The following is an 18745-nucleotide window of genomic DNA, read 5'->3' on the forward strand; positions in this document are numbered from 1 at the left end:
TTACCAAAAATGCAGAGGCAAGACTGAAGCTTCATTGGAACTTAAAAGTTCCAAAATACATGCTATGGGCTGAATTGTGTTTCCCAAAATCCCTAGCCCCCAGCATCTCACAATGTGACTCTATTTGGAGACAAGGCTATTAAAGAGGTGATTAACAACATCTTTTCTGTTTGTCAAGTTGTCTCTTATTGAGGGTAGTTTTACTACATAATGCTTTAAAATATTTCTGCTTACCTTTTCTTTCTTAAAGACTCACCCCGTTTATGCTTGCTGGATCTTTTTCTCAGCATCTCTCATTTCCCTCTAATTTGTTCTTTTAGATATTCACCTTCTCACATTTGCTTTTCTCACTTGGATACTCTATGCCTAATTGTGTTACCGCAATCTTGTGTCCTTGCTATGCCAGCCTTTTTATTTTTTTAATTTACTCTTTTAATTAATTATCATTAATGAGGTTGGTTTTCATAGACTTGAAATTTGTAGTAGGTCCTGGGACCTGTAGTAGGTCCCAGGCCGAGAGCCTGGGACATGTGATCAGTGTGGCTTTCAAGTTTTACAACCTGTAGAGACGGTCTTCTTTTAGCAGAAAATGGCTCGTAGGTGTGATTCTTTAGGTAGTCCTGCCTCATATGTTTCTCTGAAGCACCTGAGAGCTTTCAGTTTCCGGCCTTGTTCACCCCATGTAGCATCCATAGGTGTAAATGAAGGATACAGTGCTTGGACCGCAGGGTGAGCCCCTCATCTTTAGTGAGCGTCTCTTTGCCGGCACTTTCGGAAATGCTGCTGCTCTCTGCATACTTAGCAATTTCTCTTTGTAACTTCGGTCCAGTCTCTGCCGTTTGCTGCCCCTCGTCATGGTTTGTAGGCTGCAGGTTAGGTCTACCTTGGGGTTTTGCTGAATATAGAATTTGTTTGTGCAGTTATTTCCTCTTACTTTCCTGGTTGTTCTTGTATAATATCCAAGAACAAAGAGGGTGAGATACTGACGTTTATAGTTATGTTTGTATGGGACATGGAGAGTTTGGGTTTTCTTTTTTTAAAATCCAAATGTATAAAGATGCTTCTATACTGTGAGATTTTTTCAATGTTTGTGTGGTTTCTTTGTTTCGTATTTTTTGGCTTAGTATTTAAAGTGGCCCTCAGTCCAGCTCAAATCTCATTCTACTTTCCTCTCCTTTATATATCTTACGCTTCTTTTAGATCTTTCTAAATTGCTCAGAGTGGCCAGAAGAGTAGCTCTCTTTCTCCATAATTGTATTTACTTTGTTCCCTCTAGTTGGCTTTCCTTTTCTCCTTTGCAAATGTTTCCTCATCTCCATAGTCCTCGCTATCAATGATAATTCTCTCTGGGCTTCAGGGTCTATCTCAAATAGCATCTCTGATATCTGTGTATTCTCTGATATCTGTGTATTGTTACAATCTCATTATGTGTTTAACCACCATTTACATGGCTCCTATTCTCTTAGAAGAGATCCTATTATAGATGATATTTGGGTTATTTGGCTCTCACTTTCTACCAGTTGGAAGGAAGCCTGCGACTTAGTCATATTTGTGCCCCATTTATACCTGAGCATAGTATGTAATGTATATTCAATCTGCATTTGTTAAAATGACAAAATTTAGCAAAAGGCCAAAAACAATTTTTTTTGGAGTGCAAGACACAATTTCCTTCTGCTTCTCACTAACACATATAACCATTCATGGGGTTAATTTGGCTGTCTTCTGAAGCCACAGATCCCTGCAGATCAAACTATCTTATAAGGATGTGATGGCAGATGTACTTATTTAGTCATGCAGACAGTCACATTGTGTTTTGATGATTTTAATAGTTTTATTTCAATACAGAATAATTTGTTCCTTGCTTTGTACAAGTCCTTGATAGCTGTTAAGTAGATGAAAAAACAAAAATGGAAAATGCAATCTTCTTTAGTCTTTTCCTGTTAAACAGTAGATTTCTATAATGATATAAATACATTAATAGATGAACTCTGTTAAAACTTAACTTCTAAATTTAAATTGAATTAAAAGGAATAGAAGAAGCTTAAGCGAAAATTTTCCCAGGAGACTCTTGGTTTTAAAAGCATCCACGTTTCAAGAAGTGAAATTTGAAAATTTCTCCCCACTATTTCATTTAATTGGATCTTTTACCAAGTACAATTTATATGTCATTTTCTACACCATTTTGCAGCATTGAAAGCAATATTTGATGAGAAAAACCTGTTTCCCAAAGAAATTCTGGATCATGAAAGAAGAGCCAAGCAGTTACGTCAAGAAACAAGTAGTGAAGTGAAGATAAAAGGAAATAAGAAACCATGGTAATTGAAAGAAAAATAAATATTTCATCATTGCATGAAGTATGTATATAAAATGCACAAAAAATGGAATCAAGAATATTGCTCCTTTCTTTTACTCTATATTTGAACTCCAGGAAAATTCATTTTGGAATAGTGTTTAAGTGCCGCTTTTATCCATCACCTTTCAATTTCTCTCCTTTTTTAATAGAAACATATGACTAAAGAGGGGACAATAGCAACTGGTACCTATTCTCATGTTGCTATATAAAAGTTCCAACTTTTTTTCTAAACAATTCCAGAACAAAGTATTCTAACCAGTCACACTTTTTGTTGCTCCTATAGACAAATATGTTTGTTCAATTTTCATTGTAAAATCAATTTGTATTGAAGTTAAATATGTCTGACACAGTGAATATAAACTTGATTAAGAAAAGCATTCAGGGTTATTTGTGCTTTTTTGATTTTAAAAAATGATTCTGATAATGCAATTAAAACTTGTCAAAACAACTATTACTACTGAGTTTTTAATGACATGGCCATCCTTCCAGGTACTTATTGAGAAATCACTCCACATGTTCTATACTTTGTTATGCGCTGTGCAGTACTTAGTCCCTCAGTTGTGTCCGACTCTGCGACCCCATGGACTGTAGCCCACCAGGCTGCTCTGTCCATGGGGATGCTCCAGGCAAGAATATTGGAGTGGGTTGCCATGCCCTCCTTATATTTTGTTATACTGTTCTCTAAAATTGAGTGGCATAGCACAACCAAATAGGGAATGGCCTTGGGGAAAAATAGGGCACTGGGTTGTATAAAATACTCATTTTATATGGAAGGTCAAGTAGGGACTATTTGGTTTGGCTTATGAAAGAGAATTCATGGGAGATACAAACTATTCTCAAAGCTGAGAATAGTATATACAAACTATATTTATATAGTATATATATATATACAAACTATATTTCAAAGCTGCCTTGAAGAAAGAGGGTAGAAGTAGAACTGATGGGCACACTTGTAAGAAGGCAGATTCTGGAATGGCTTCCTAATCTTTGTTAAAACTTGAAAAGATTTCTTATTTTCCTTTTCCTTCCCATCTTCATTTCTCATCTTGATACAGAATTGTTGGCAGCAGTCCTGCTGCATGGCTAGGAAAGAAAGTAGGAGGACCTGAGAGAAAACCCAGCAGAGATAAACTGGACCCAAGAGTATGGGTGGGGGAGGTTAGTGGGAAAGGGTATTGGTGGATGGGAAGGAAGAGGGTTGAGCAGAAGTGATGACCAGCATAGTTGGGAGATTGGTTATATTATAAATAAATATTGAATAAACAAATGAATAAATTAGTAAATATATTGAGAATAATGAGAGCCAAGTATCTCATTGTTATAGAAGGTATTTATAGGACTTCCCTGGCAGTTCAGTGGATAAGAATCTGCCTGCCAATGCAGGGAACACTGGTTTGATCCCTGGTCTAAGACGATTCCACATGTCGCAGAACAGCTGAGGCCCTGTGCCACAACCACCGAGCCCCCGGTCTAGAACCTGCAAGCTGCAACTGATGCTCTCCTGTGCCACAAATACTGAAGCCCCCGCACGTGTAGATCACATGCTCTGCCACAAGAGAAGCCACTGCAACGAGAAGCCCAGGCACTGCAAAGAAGAGTAGCCCTACTCCGCTCACCGCAACTAGAGAAAGCCCATGCAAAACAACGAAGACCAAGTCAGCCAAAATAAGTAAATAAATAAATAAAGGTATTCATAAAATTTGAAAGGAAGAAAACTAGAAAGAACCTTGAGATTTGGGCTTTGGATTATAGACATCAGTTTGAACTCATGATTTTAGCTAACTAGCTAGCTAGATAAAAGAGTGAAATTTTTAGGAAAATTTCAAAATTGTGATTGCAGCTTACTCTCAAATGATTCAGAAAGTACTAATTATAATGTTTATATATTTATATACATAAAAACATACCACATATATTTATCTACACATACACCTATATATATATGTATATATGTGTGTATGTATACATACATATATACATATATGTGTATATATATATGTATGCAAAAGGAGACTAGTGGAAGACATAGGAGCCTGGCATGCTACAGACCATGGTATCATAAAGTGTCGGACACAGTTTAGCAGGTGAACAATAGCAACAGCAATGAAAGGATAAAGAGAGAGAGGGAGAGAAAGAGAGATTAGGTATATAGATAGAGCACATGTATGTGGCGAAATGTTAACAACTGGAGAAACAGAGAGAGGGAGATGGTAGTTCTTTGTATTATAACAGCAACTTTTCTGTAACTTTAAGGTATTTCAAACTAAATTATTTTGAAAAAATGAAAGTTTGCCTTAGTACAAAGGGTTCCTTGAGATGTTAAAACAGAGGCTGAATAACTCTCACGGGGAGTTTGCAGAGAATTCTTGCACTGGTTGGGAGGTTTGACTGGATAATCCATCATTTCTAACTTAGAGCATATGATCTATGAATCATAGATTGGTGACAATACAGTGGAGTGAAATTTGAGCCCTATTTCCAGAAATTTAAGGGAATATTAAGATGTTAAAGAGATGTAATATGGGTGCCAAAATACTTTGAGAAGTTCCTTTTCCACATCCATCCATCCATCCATGTATCCATCCAACCAATTATCGAAGGGATATATGCAAGGCACTGTTTTCCATACCAGTTTTATGTGTATAAATAGAGTACACATTTCCTGCCATCAGCTTTCTTGAGTGAAGGCACATAAAATGCAATGATTCTAAAGTGAAAATTGAATGAACCTTCTAGTTTTTCTGTTGTAATTTGGAAATTCCTTTATTGGACCTATTTTATACTTTTTTAGCCCTGGAGGTGACTTTGTTTGAAGTGATGATTCTGAAGTAGCCTGGTTCATGTAGACGGAACCTCTCTGTAATCTAGTGTATGTGCTTGGCACTATGCTGTGTGTGACCCTAATTCCATCCTTAATTAATTCAGGGCCTCTTTTATAACAGGAATTAAGAAGGGCTGTCTCACAAGTATATTTAATGAGAATAGAGCTTTTAAGAGTATGAAAGTCTCTTTTAATGTTACTGGTTTTAATAATTTATAGCAAAAACACAAAAGGAAAAAATAAAAAGACATTTAGTTATCATGTCTTACTGTCATATCTTACAGAAACTGTGCTAGGCAGGTAGCAGGGTCTCACCTATCCAATGTTAATAGAACTGAAGACTTTATAAGCTGTTTCTGAAATTAACATTTAGGTTCAATTATTTAAGATCCATTTTTCTGCAGTGAAAGAACTTGTCACATTAAAATAGGATGTGCCATAATTTTCAATGGGCTGCTTTGTTTGTGCTATGTAGACTTACACTAAATATAATTTAACCTATTCTCTTTACAGAACATTTTCCTCTCATCACTCACAATATACAGAGCAAACTGACAAAGAAAAGAATGCCTGAAATTAATCCGTGCTCACATGGAAGAATTAGCTTATATGTCTTTTACAGATGAGAGCATTTGCTTGTGAGTTTTTAGTTTAGAACTGAATATAATTTTACTTAAAAAAAACTATAAAATGCTAAGAAAGATAATGAGATTGAACCTGCAACCCTTGCTACTCTTTTTTATACATATTAAAGTGTATTTTTTACAGTGGGAATAGCAATGGTGCTCAAATTTATAGCAAATGCCCTGGTTTTCACTAATGAATTTTCTCTGATGATCTACAGGCAAATAGAGTTATAGAAAAAGCAGATTTGTGAAAATATTTTAAAGGTTTGCAATAATATTTTATGGACAACTGTGGTATCTTTATTGTCTATTAAAAGAGCTTAAACCAGGGAAGAGAAATTCATGACCACTGTTTTTTACTCCCCAAGAGACAGGAAAATATACAATCTGCTTGAGCTGTTCTATCATAAGGTTCTTACCTAACAACTTCATTAACTGATGTTACTAAGACAGTCTGTCTCTGTCATTGGAAGGAAAAGTAATGAGCTGTCCCTGGGTAAATCACATTGTAATCTGAGTAATGTACAGACATAATAATTTGGTAGCCAAGGGTCTTTGTGATGGATATTTGCTGGTGTCATTGCGTGGGTAGAAGAGCATTGGTTGAATGATAGTCTTAGGCATTCAGACTTATTTTTGAATTGCAGAATAGAACAAGAGGCATGATAATGTTGCTAAAATTAAGAATTTTAGTAAATTAAGAGATCATGTCCTTTGTCATGAGGCTTCTCAGTCCTGAGCTATTGCCCTGTTAGGACACTGAAAGAGGTCAACAGGGTCCTTGCAGAAGTATTTTTTTTTTAAGAATTTTGAAAGGTATTTACATTCCTTGTATTTCTTTCTCATAAGGTTATCAGAAATAATATTACATTTAGTGATCAATAGTGAATATTTGTTTAATTGAAACTAGACCAAATTTTCCTTTTCTGAGAGGCCTCTGATAAATAAACCAATGTGTTTCATATCTGATTGCCATTGATGTGATTGATTTGAATTAGAAAAATGAGATCAAAACCCATTCAATTATGCATACATTTTTATTAATAATCTGTTTTTAGAGAACATCATATAACATTTTTTTCATATAGCATTTTAAAAGCATCTAGAAGTAACACCAATGTTTATTATCAAATTATTTATATTTAATAATATTATCTTGATAATTTGGTAAATCAATAATCTTAATCTGGTCTTTTTGCTCTACATAAAGACTGTATGTATTTCTTCAAGATTCACTCCTTCTCCTAAGGCTTCAAATGGGCCTTGTATCTACAGGAAGCTCCTCTGACTATTGTATAATTTGATGAATTGTTGAGTTCTCGGTAAACACAGCAGTAATTTGTCTCTGCATTTTGGATTTGATTTAGCTTTATTCTTTTCCTTATAGGCATTCTGAAATATTTATGATGGAATGCACTGGTAATCTGATGTGAGAGTCCTATAAAAAACAAAAAGAACTAATTACTAGAAAATTTACAACTGCTGGCACATTCTTCCACATTTTGTTTCTACTTACTGTGTGTGTGTGTGTGCATGTTGCTCAATTGTGAAATAATGGATGAAATAATAATTCAAACTTAATGATTTTTAAAAACTCTATTGTTGTATCCCTTGATGCTTGCATATTTCATAATTGATCATTAACCTGGTCATGTTAGTCCTTCTGTACCAATGTGAACACCTGTTCTGGTTTTAGAGGAATTAATTGGACAAATGTTCAAGGTAAATAGAGTTGGCCTTGTCTGATCAGGTGTTCTATGTACTGGTGTTTCCCAGCAGGCACATTTTAGCTGTAACATTGCAGTGAGTAATCAGAAGCCAATTTTGGGGTAAGTATCTTAAAATTAAATAGCTTTTGAATGAAGTATGTATGCAGTAACATTGACCATGAGTGTTTTAATAGAGCAGAGGAATGGCGTTTCAATTCACTTTGGTGCAGGTATAATTTAAATATATCAAATTAACACATCATTTTATTTTCCTTGAAAGACTAAAATTTCCTTAAATTTTCACTATCAGTTTGAAGGTCAGATTCTTATAGAACTATTCATCAGGTTGCTTAGTTCACCAGTCCTTCATGTTTTCTGATGAGGTACAATCTGAAACCCAGTGAGGTAAGTGAATTTTAAAAACATCTTTTTTTGCATGAGCTTATAGTTTATTAAGTGTCTAAAATTTTTCTGGGAAAACAGATGCTCAGAGGATATATACTTTAATTATTAAGATTGTTAATAGGACAACTCCCAGAGTCTACTAAGGAAAAATTGCATCCTTCATAATATTGTTTATTACTCTAATATAAACCAAGTACTTAAAAATGTGCCAAATTGCCACTTTATGACTTAAAAGTATTAACATTTTGACAACTTACATATCTACAAACTGATATTTCAGTCAGAAACCTTATAAGATAATGAATATATTAGAAAATGATACACAGAAATGATTTATTTTGCATGTAAAACTTCTTTTACACTCTGGCTTTTACCACTGTTATACTACCAGTCACAAGCTGATATACTAATTTAATTCTCAATAAGGCACCATAAGGCATCTGCTTGATAGCATATATTTATATTTGAAGTTTGTTAACATGTTATTTTCTAAAAACTGTTTAACTTGCGTTTTGAGGGATTTTCCTCTGTAAGTTGTATATCTAAGCAAATAGAGTTTAACTACACATTTCCAAAAAGAAATGGAAATATCTAGAATATGACTTTATAGCTTAGTTTTGGGAAATAATTGACTATTAGTGTCTTTATGTATGGAGCTTCTCTGGTGGCGAAGTTGGTAAAAAATCCACATGCAATGCAGGAGACCTGGGATTGATGCTCAGTGTAGGAGACCCAGGCTTGATCTCTGGGTTGGAAAGATCCCCTGGGGGAGGGCATGATAACCCACTCCAGTATTCTTGCCTGGAAAATTCCATGGACAGAGAAGCCTGGTGGGCTACAGTCCATGGGTTCAGAAGAGTCAGACATGATTTGGTGACTAAACCACCACCATCACCATCTTTATGTATAATGGTGATTCTTAATGACTCAACCATTTAGGGGTCATGGAAGCCTTCCTAATAATCTGCAGAACACTAGAAATATAGCTTTTCATTTTTAAAATATAAGACTTATAAAACATTATTCCAGAGGTTTTCATTTTTTCCTCCAATAGAGAGTTACTTCCTGAGAGGGTTAAACGAGGAGTTACTTAAAGTGACTAAAAGGTATTATTTGTAAGGTAAAAATTAGTGTTACTAAAAATTAAAATAGTTTAAAAATTAATTTAAAATTTCATTTAAAATACTTAAAATTTCAAGTACTTCAGAGTCAGTATTCTCCTAGAGTCTGCAGCAATAATGCAAAACTCATCCTACTCCAGATGTAATGAGATGGTTGGATTTCCTGCAAGTTTTGTGGAGAGTGTTTTAATAGGATGTCATTAGTGTTATGAATTGGTTACAGTTTTCAACTGCAACTTTCTTATATTTGTTAATTTGTTTGTCAAATTATTCTTTGATTTTTAAAAATTGCTTTCTTATGTTATTACTGTACCGTTTGTATTTGATTGCAATTTTGTTTCTTTATAATTTTTTTCTGAGCTTTTTTTTTTGTACTTCCCTTGGAAAAGTGTGAGGTGGGTTTGGAAGTTCTTTCATCCTACAGTAGCAGATTCTTTAATGTGTGAGACTTGTTACTATAAGAAGTTAGCCAGATTACTCAATTGATTTAGAATACTTTAACTTCCTAATGGTATATGTTCAAAACCACACTGGAATGTATTCAACTTTTATTCCACTTCTCCTTTTGTTCTTTTACCTGTTTTAGAGTCATCTGGACAGAAGTTTCCCTTGGTATCAGAGTCACAAGTGTCTCATTTAAAACCATGGGAAAAGATACAAAAAAGTATCCTATAGATATTCAGAGATAGTATTACTGTTGATAATGTTCCATAATTATAATTTCTCCTTTAATTAAAAAAAAGCTGCAATACATTCTGTACTGCTTGTTGAATGCACGTAAAAAATGTTAACAGCACATGGCCCATTTCTCCTAATAGATGATGCTTAGTCTGAAAATTGGCATTAAAATAATTTTGTGGTAGTTTGTTCCAATAAGATGGAAAGTTCTAATAGGCAGAAATCTTTCTGTTGAACTTACTATGATAAACTCTGATTATTTTTAAAAACTAATCACTTTTGAATTAATGAATGCACAGAGGTCAAAATGGATAAGATCCTGCTGTGGAGTCTCCTATTGACTTTTTCTGGAAGTCGAGCCTCAAGCCCCTTGGCTCAAAGAAATACTGAATTTGTAGTGGATCTTTATCAAGCTGTTGGTTTATCTCATAAAAACAACATCATAATTTCACCTCTTGGAACAACTTTGGCCCTTGGAATGATACAACTGGGAGCAAGAGGAAAAGCACAACAGCAGATAAGACAAACTTTAAAAATTCAGGAAACCTCAACTGGTAAAATTCTTCCTTATGATTATTTACACTGGATAAGATCTGGGCAAATTTATTTTTAAACTATTAGAGAAGCTAAGGGTTGTACAACTTTAGTAAATTTTGAAAGGTATAAAATTATAATAATATGGAGAATTTTAAATGCAAATAATTGTCAATGTAAGCAATTTTATTGTTTCTTAAGGAAAATACTACCAAAATAATTTATAAAAAATTGATTCTATATACATTACTGACTATGTCAGTAATATTTTCTTCTGGCCTGTTTTGGCCAGTTTTCATTGAGATCATGTTGTGTGTGCATGTGTGTGTGTATGAGTGGATATACACCCATAAATATGTATACCTATATTCTTCCACTAGTACTTACTGTGTTCTGATTGTTTTTTTCATATCATGCAATTGTTTCAGAGTATATTTTTAATTGCTGCATTTTATTGTCTCTAATGGAATCACCATTGCATATTTACCTAATCCTTCCTGATTAAGTAGTTTCCAGTACTTCTTTTATAAAAATGCTTCAGTGAGCAACCTCACCCAGAAATCTTTGTGTGTCTCTCATTATTTTGTAGGTTTTTAAAAGATAGCCTTTTAATTGAAATTACCTTTTTCACTTAAATGAGACCAAGAAAAAGCATTTACTTATACAGTTTCAAAGCTTATTTAATAATTTCTAAATATTTTTTAAAAGAATCATTTACGTGACTCATCAGAGACCCTTCCGTGTATGAGTGGTTGTTATCTACTCTCTCAATGGCCTACGTGAGACACCGTGTAGATGGTCTAGTGCTGGTATCCCATCTTAAGGGGTGGTTGTCCATCTCCCTAGCTATCCTGGGCTTCCAAGTTCCATAATGATTTGAATTTTAAACTTTGATGTCACTGTCAGATATCGTGTCCTAAATATTAGAGGTGATATCCAGATTTTTTTGGGGGGTATGTAATTACTGTAACTGTAACTAATTTCAGTATGTCTGCCCTGGCATAGAATTGTTGTTGTTGTTTAGTTTCTAATTTGTGTCTGACTCTTTTGACCCCGTGGACTGTAGCCTGCCAGGTTCCTCTGTCCATGGAATTCTCCAGGCAAGAAGACTGGAGTGGGTTGCCATTTCCTTCTCCAGCGGGTCTTTCCAACCATGTCTCCTGCATTGCAGGCAGATTCTTTTTGCTGAGCCACTAGGGAAGTCCAGCATAGAGTAGTTACATTTAGGAAACTGTTTTCCTGAATAAACTATTTACCAAGTTCTATTTACTTCATTTTAAAGGCAATTTTACATGGAAAAGAAACTGGTGATAGTGAAGTTACTTGACAGAGTTCTCCTTTGTGGATAATGTAAAATGAAGTCACTGTATTCCAGATCTAGTCTCATTGTCTGTGTTAATTTCAGTAAATCCCACGACACAGTCCCAGAAACATTTATATCACATGATATTGCTTTGAAAAGCAGTAGAACGTTCATGAAAATACATAAAGTTGATTCCATGATAAACTAGCAAAATTAGAGCCTCTGAAATTTAAATTACTTTAAATGAATCCTTCTTACAGAGGAACATGGGAGTCTTAACAACTCTGGACTGTGAACATAATAATAACAATGCTAAAACTATCAAATATATATAGTGTACCAGTCACTGTTTTATGTACTCAGTATACTTTATTTTATTTACTCTTCACAGTTACTCTGTGAGCCAGACATAAACCTGCTATACAGATGAGGACACAAAGGCAAAGAAAGTTTGAGTAACTTGCCCAGAACTAATTCCAAAAATGATTCACTGATGGTTATAGATCACAAGAGCAGCAATGAACATTTTAATATTTTCTTTGAAAGAGTATATATGCATAATTAAACATTAACTTTGTAACATACATAACAAAATCTACCAAACTCACTGTCTCTTGTTGTTATTGTTGTTGTAGCTATTCAGTCACTCAGCTCATGTCTGACTCTTTGCAATCCCATGGACCGCAGCACGCCAGGCTTCCCTGTCATTCACCATCTCCCGGAGCTTGCTCAAATTCATGTCCATCGAGTTGGTGATGCCATCCCCCCATCTTAGCCTCTGTCATCCCCTTCTCTTCCTGCCTTCAGCCTTTCCCAGCATCAGGGTCTTTTCCAAGGAGTCGGCTCTTTGCATCAGGTGGCTAAAGTGCTGGACCTTCAGCTTCAGCATCAGTCCTTTCAATGAATATTCAGGGTTGATTTTCTTTAGAACTGACTGGTTGGATCTCCTTGCTACTATCTCTTATACTTTGTTAAAGGAGAGAAAGGCACAGATGGGGGGTAAGTGCAAAAAGAAAAGAAAGACCAACCAAAAAAGGAGAAAATATAAATATTAAACTCTGGAAAATTTTTAGAAAGAAGTTAAGGAGGAGAGCAGAGAGAAAAAAGTGCAGGAAGATGAAAACAAAGAGATGCAAAATGATTTCAGGGGAAAACAAAGGGTTCAACAGATCAGAAGGTAGTGCCTGGTAGGGCCATACTGGAACTCGGGGCAAAAATAAAGATCAATAATTATGATCTTGCCTTTAAATTTCTATGTTTTGTTCATCATGAATTTCTTTGTGTTAATATTGATATTCAAAATATATTTCAGTAAAATATTGTTTATCCTGATTACTGAATTTGTTGCCATCTCCTTAAACTTTATGCCAAAATGAGGGTCTCGTTGACCCATCTTGGTCCTGGCCCTGCCTTCAGTTTCCTCTGATTGTCAAATGGTGCTATCTGTTGATCAGGCTATATTTACCTTCCCTGCTACCAACCTGTTTCACAACCTGCTTATTCTGCAGATGGGCTTATAGCTCCTGGCATCCTACCCACACTGGAGCTCTCAGCGTCCTCACTTACTCTTCTTTCCCCACTGCTAAAACAATCTGTTCAGAATTTACCTTCTCCTGTTTACGGAGCATCTGATAATACTCCATTTTGCTTTGCTTCTAATAAAGTTGCTTATTGATTGAAGACTAGCTTAAAGGTATTTCTTTATTCTAAGCAGTTTATGGAACGAGAACTGCCATGAACTCCTGGCTCAGTTATGCATCCAAATGACCCTGTGATGGGGCACCTTTCAAGCTAGCTTATCTCTCTGGATTTTAGATTCTTCATTATAAAATAAGTTTGGATTAGATGATTTCTATGGGCTTCCCTGGTGGCTCGGATGGTAAAGAATCCACCTGCAATGCAGGAGACTTGGGTTTGATCCCTGGGTTGGGAAGATACCCTTGAGGAGGGCATGGCAACCCACTCCAGTATTCTTGCCTGGAGAATATCCATGGACAGAGGAGCCTGGGGAGGTCTACAGTTCATTGGGCCACAAAAAGTCGGACATGACTGAGCGACTAAGCACTGCACAGCACACACGGACCTTTCAGCTAAAACAATCTATAATCCTGTGACTGCCTTTGTTTTCATCTTTGGATTTCTCACATTGTACACACAGTTGGCCTTTGGGCTTTCAATAGCAGGAGAAGTAAACATGTACTAAAGTTTAGAACTTTCTGGAGGTCTGGTACAACCAAACCAAAAGTCACATTCACTCCAAGACCTATAGGTTTTCCATGGCTCTATTTTAGGAAATGAAATAAACTTACTGCTTATTAGGGTTCATGTATATGTATTCTTTTTGATCTATGCTAAAAGAAGCTATTAATTTGTAAATTAAGTTTATAAGGCAGATAACTTTATATTCTCCAAACTTGTGCTATTGGTGATATTTTTTTCATTGACTTCTGAGTCCAGCAATTTATCAAAGAGCAGCTGACTGTCATACAGTCTTAGACCTAAAGTACATGACATAAATTTATTTGCTCTGACAAATGAGTTGGAACTATTTTTTTTTCCTCCTCTCCTTTTTTCTCCCAATCCTTTAAAGATGTTCATAAATTATGAACTTCTGAAAATTGGTTTCAAAGTTTGCCATTTTATTCCTGACTTTAATTAATTCTTTTGGAGAAGCTGTCATGTCTTCACTCAGAAAGTCATCTTGGTAACTTTTCAGCTATTGAGATAATATTTCAGCTTCCAATAGCAAGAAGTGATTGCATCTGAAATAATTGTATAAATAAGTAAAATAGATTAACATTCTTCATTATGTAAGGAATTCCAGGGTTGTAAAGAATCACTGATATTCTTCAGATCCAATCATATGGAAGAACGTTTTTGTATCTAAAATTGTTTACATCTGTGTCTATATCCCCATGAATGGAGAATCACGGCGTTTGAAATGTAATGCAGTATACCTTCCGAGTCTGTTCTGTGGTTATGTAGGCTGAATTTGCATAAGAGAACCTTCCCAGATGGCTCAGTAGGGTTTGATCCCTGGGTTAGGAAGATCCCCTGGAGTAGGAAATAGCAACCCACTCCAGTACTCTTGCCTGGAAAATTCCATGGACAGAGAAGCCTGGAGGGCTACCGTCCCTGGGGTCACAAAAGAGTTGGACACAACGAACCAGAACCAAAGGACAAGTGGGGACTGAAATGTGGCCTTCACTCAGCTGGACAAGATATGAGGTAATGGGGACCCCCCCCCACCACCCAGCGAGAGCACAACTTATTTGCACAAGGATGTCCTATGGGCTACTAGCTCTCTGATATTAATAAAATGTTTACACACACATGTACACATCTGATTTCCAATAGACACCTCACAGCAAGTTCCTCTCAGTCTTTTATTCTTTATTCAGTGGACATTTCCCAATGATGAACCATTTGTGCTTTCTTCAATAGAGATAAATTGCATGCAATCAAATTTTAAGTTGTGAAAGTAGTATTTTCAGTATTTAACTCAAAATAAACAAAGGCTCTGAAGAACTGTGGATTTGAAATACAGTTCCCAGATTTAATGATTGAGTTCCAAAATTAAGCCAGAAGGAAATATAAAATATTGATGCCTTCCGGTAATAAATTGGAAGCCCCTGAGCAACGATCAGAGCTGAATTCTTTCATAGCACATACACCTTTCTGTCAACACTGTAGTCAGAATGACCCGACGATAAATAGGTATAGGCCGACAGTGATTCTTCGCTGACTCTAAGACCACTCTAGTGGTTAGAGTTGGAATGGTTAAAGATTTTTATTGTTCACGTAGACAACCAAAGTATAGAGACTCATGAATGTGGAGACACAGGCAATTCTGATCCTTAGCATCTCTAGAGATGATTACAGGGGTTACCTCATAAATTTCAAAACTTGGACAGGCACAGTTCATCATAAGAGAGCAATTCTTTCTTAAACTGAAATAAAAATAGTATTGAAAAGGATTTCTCATCACTGTCTTAGCCCTCGTCAGTATTCATTAGTATTCCTCCTTCACAAATATCTCATGTTATGCATAGAATGAGACTCTAAAGATACCTTTCCAACAACTAAGAATGAGCTAAATTTGACTATAAAGAGGGAGTTTCCTTCAACCTTTTTAAATGCATATTCTCATTTTTGACAAATTTCAAATTTACATGGACATTTTTTTCCTGTAGGAGAGCTGGTTTCTCTACAAAATGCATATTCCACAAGAGATAAATGCTTAAAATATTTATACTAACTTAGAAAATATCGTTAGTTATACCTTAGGGTGCTAAAAAATGGTGATATGAATCAGAGCGCTTAGAAGTAAAGCTGAGAAGCTGTTGTTTTTATGTTGTTCAGTATGTCAGTGTACATTATAATTATTTTTCAGGAGAAGAATTTTCTGAGCTGAAGTCATTTTTCTCTGCCATCTCAGAGAAAAAACAAGAATTTACATTTAATCTTGCCAATGCCCTCTACCTTCAAGAAGGATTCACTGTGAAAGAACAGTATCTCCATGGCAACGAGGAATTTTTTCAGAGTGCCATAAAACTGGTGGATTTTCAGAATGCAAAGGCTTGTGCAGAGACAATAAGTACCTGGGTAGAAAGCAAAACAGATGGTAAAGTTTCCCATTTCCATAAAGTCATTATTTGCCATTGTATTCATGGTTTTTAATATACTAAAGTAAAGAATGATTGAATATTTTCCTATTAAACTATGGCTCAGAGGGATCAGTTCCTCTGTTTTGCTTCCCTGTTATTCAAATTAACACTAAATTGTAAAATAGAGAGAAACTGTGAGCTGCTTTGAAAAGTATACAGATTTTTCTTGGACAGGTAACCTGTTTGAGAATTCTTACTGGAAGAATTTTAATAGTAATCTTTTGTTAAAGTGTGTTTTTTTAAGTATGGCAGCAGGAATAATATCTTTGGCCAGATAAGACTTAGATCTATCAATCTCAGATGACTTCTTTCCCACATACACTGTAAATAATTAACACATATTAGCTGGCTGTGTTAATGTTTCATAATAAACATTGATAGTGCCATCATAAAGTTGTAATCTAAACTTTTAGGGATAAGCTAGCAGAAACTCCAAAGGCACCACTGAGAGACATAGTAGAACACAAGTTTAAGCTCATACAGATCTGAGTTCAAATCCTGACAAGTTCTAAGCCACGCCCATTTAAAATGAGGATACTGTTACAATGTTTCAGGATTATTGAGAGATTCAAAAGGATGTGTGTGAAGAGACCAGTATATATCAGGCCCTCAATTTATAGCAACTTGTTTCTTCATTCATTCATTCTGCTATTTTACACAAAAACAACTGTGATGTGTAAGATGAGATTCTGTTTTATGTGGGGAGCCTCCGATGGAGAAGCATAAGTTGAAAATGTGAGATGGGTGTTGTGAGCACTGTTTACAGGCAAGTCCTATTACTGGGATACACATTAAGAGCATCCTTAGACAGCTCCAAGGCACCTGATCATGCTGTTGACTCATAGCTTTGAAATACTTATTAGACATAGAAATCAGAGACTGGTTTTTTGCAAGAGGAACATCACATTAGCAACTCCATTCTTACCCTTTCTCAATGGTAAATGGCTACAGATGCAATAGCAGAGAATTTGAGTGGACCACTAATTTATTAATTCTGATTGACTTGCTGAAGAACTTTGAAATAAAGCTTGAAAAATAACAACAGATATGTAGGAAGAGATACTTGATTTTGTTCTTTCTGTCTGAAAAGCAATTTACACAATTGATTTCACCAAAGAGCAGCCATTGCTAGGTCTGTCTAAATTTGTCTAAGATAATTCCGTATCTCCTGTTTCCTAATGAAGCCCTGTTTGTACCTGTTGCTTTGTGAATATTTAATAAAGCTCCTCCTTAACGCCTCCAAAATTGCCAAGTTTAAATGATAAAGCACTCTATTTTTAATTGATTAGCAAGGTAAATTTTTGTTTTAATTCTATTTAAAGCAGTTCTTTGAATCACTGTTGCATGTTTCTTTCTGCCTCTTCCTCTATTCCCTCCCCAGGAAAAATTAAAGACATGTTTTCAGGGGAAGAATTTGGTCCTCTGACTCGGCTTGTTCTGGTGAATGCTATTTATTTCAAAGGGGATTGGAAACAGAAATTCAACAAAGAAGACACACAGCTGATGAATTTCACTCTGAAAGATGGCACAGCAGTCAAAATTCCAATGATGAAGGCTCTTCTGAGAACGAAATACGGTAATATGAAAAAAAAAATCACACTCTAAAGGACAACTTTGGGAATTGCTAAGCACATTAATATTTTATTTTCTCTGTTTCAGGTTATTTTTCTGAATCCTCCATAAACTACCAGGTTTTGGAATTACCTTATAAAGGCGATGAGTTTAGTTTAATTATCATACTTCCTGCAGAACACATGAACATAGAAGAAATGGAAAAGCTAATTACTGCTCATCAAATCCTGCAATGGTTCTCTGAGATGCAAGAACAGGAAGTGGAAATAAGCCTTCCTAGGTTGGTAATGTCATTTTATCACTCTGGTTCTTATGTTTTCACTTAAAGACGGATTTCAATAGCTGGCTGAAAGATAACTAATGCTTGAAAAGTCTACTGACAAAAAGAAAAAGAAAAACCCGTTAGGAATTGTTACTCTACTTTATGGATACAAAGCAGGTCTGAACATTGCCAGCATTGTTTTGCCATGAGGAGGATAGAATTTAAGTACTTAATATTCTCTGAAAGGAATGAAGAAATATGTCTTCAAAACAGAATGCTGGGATTAAAAAGAATTATTACTCTTTTTATTATACAAACTTATTTTTCTCTAACATTTTTTTTCTAGTTGAAATTTAAAATATTTTATCTTCTTTGTGTTTAAGGAAAGTAAAATCCCCAAGACACATGTGATATTATACAGTTAAAAAACATGTTGTTACCTTTGATAGAGCGTGCTCTCAGTTCAGTTCAGTTGCTCAGTTGTATCTGACTATCTGCGACCCCATGGACTGCAACACGCCAGACTTCCTTGTCCATCACCAACCCCCAGAGCTTACTCAAACTCATGTCCATTGAGTCGGTGATGCCATCCAACCATTTTATCCTTTGTCGCCCCCTTCTCCTCTTGCCTTCAATCTTTCCCAGCATCAGGGTATTTTCCAATGAGTCAGTTCTTCACATCAGGTGGCCAAAG

At 35.5% G+C, this 18745-nt stretch overlaps 2 protein-coding genes across 2 annotated transcripts in view; both read left to right on the forward strand.

Moving 5' to 3' along the window:
- Positions 1-2730, forward strand: part of WDR49 (WD repeat domain 49) — a 161778-nt gene extending 159048 nt beyond the window's left edge. The window contains exon 19 of the mRNA XM_043473817.1: positions 2189-2730. Within this exon, the coding sequence (XP_043329752.1) occupies positions 2189-2319 (131 nt within the window). The 3' untranslated portion in view covers positions 2320-2730. The remainder of the gene's footprint in view (positions 1-2188) is intronic.
- A 7247-nt stretch (positions 2731-9977) lies between these two features.
- Positions 9978-18745, forward strand: part of SERPINI2 (serpin family I member 2) — a 32957-nt gene continuing 24189 nt past the window's right edge. Inside the window, exons 1-4 of the mRNA XM_043474137.1 lie at positions 9978-10267; positions 15944-16174; positions 17599-17793; positions 17877-18069. Coding sequence (XP_043330072.1) covers positions 10021-10267; positions 15944-16174; positions 17599-17793; positions 17877-18069 — 866 coding nt within the window. The 5' untranslated portion in view covers positions 9978-10020. The remainder of the gene's footprint in view (positions 10268-15943; positions 16175-17598; positions 17794-17876; positions 18070-18745) is intronic.

The sequence above is a fragment of the Cervus canadensis genome, chromosome 7 (genome assembly GCF_019320065.1).
Source record: "Cervus canadensis isolate Bull #8, Minnesota chromosome 7, ASM1932006v1, whole genome shotgun sequence".
NCBI classification, from domain to species: Eukaryota; Metazoa; Chordata; class Mammalia; order Artiodactyla; family Cervidae; genus Cervus; species Cervus canadensis.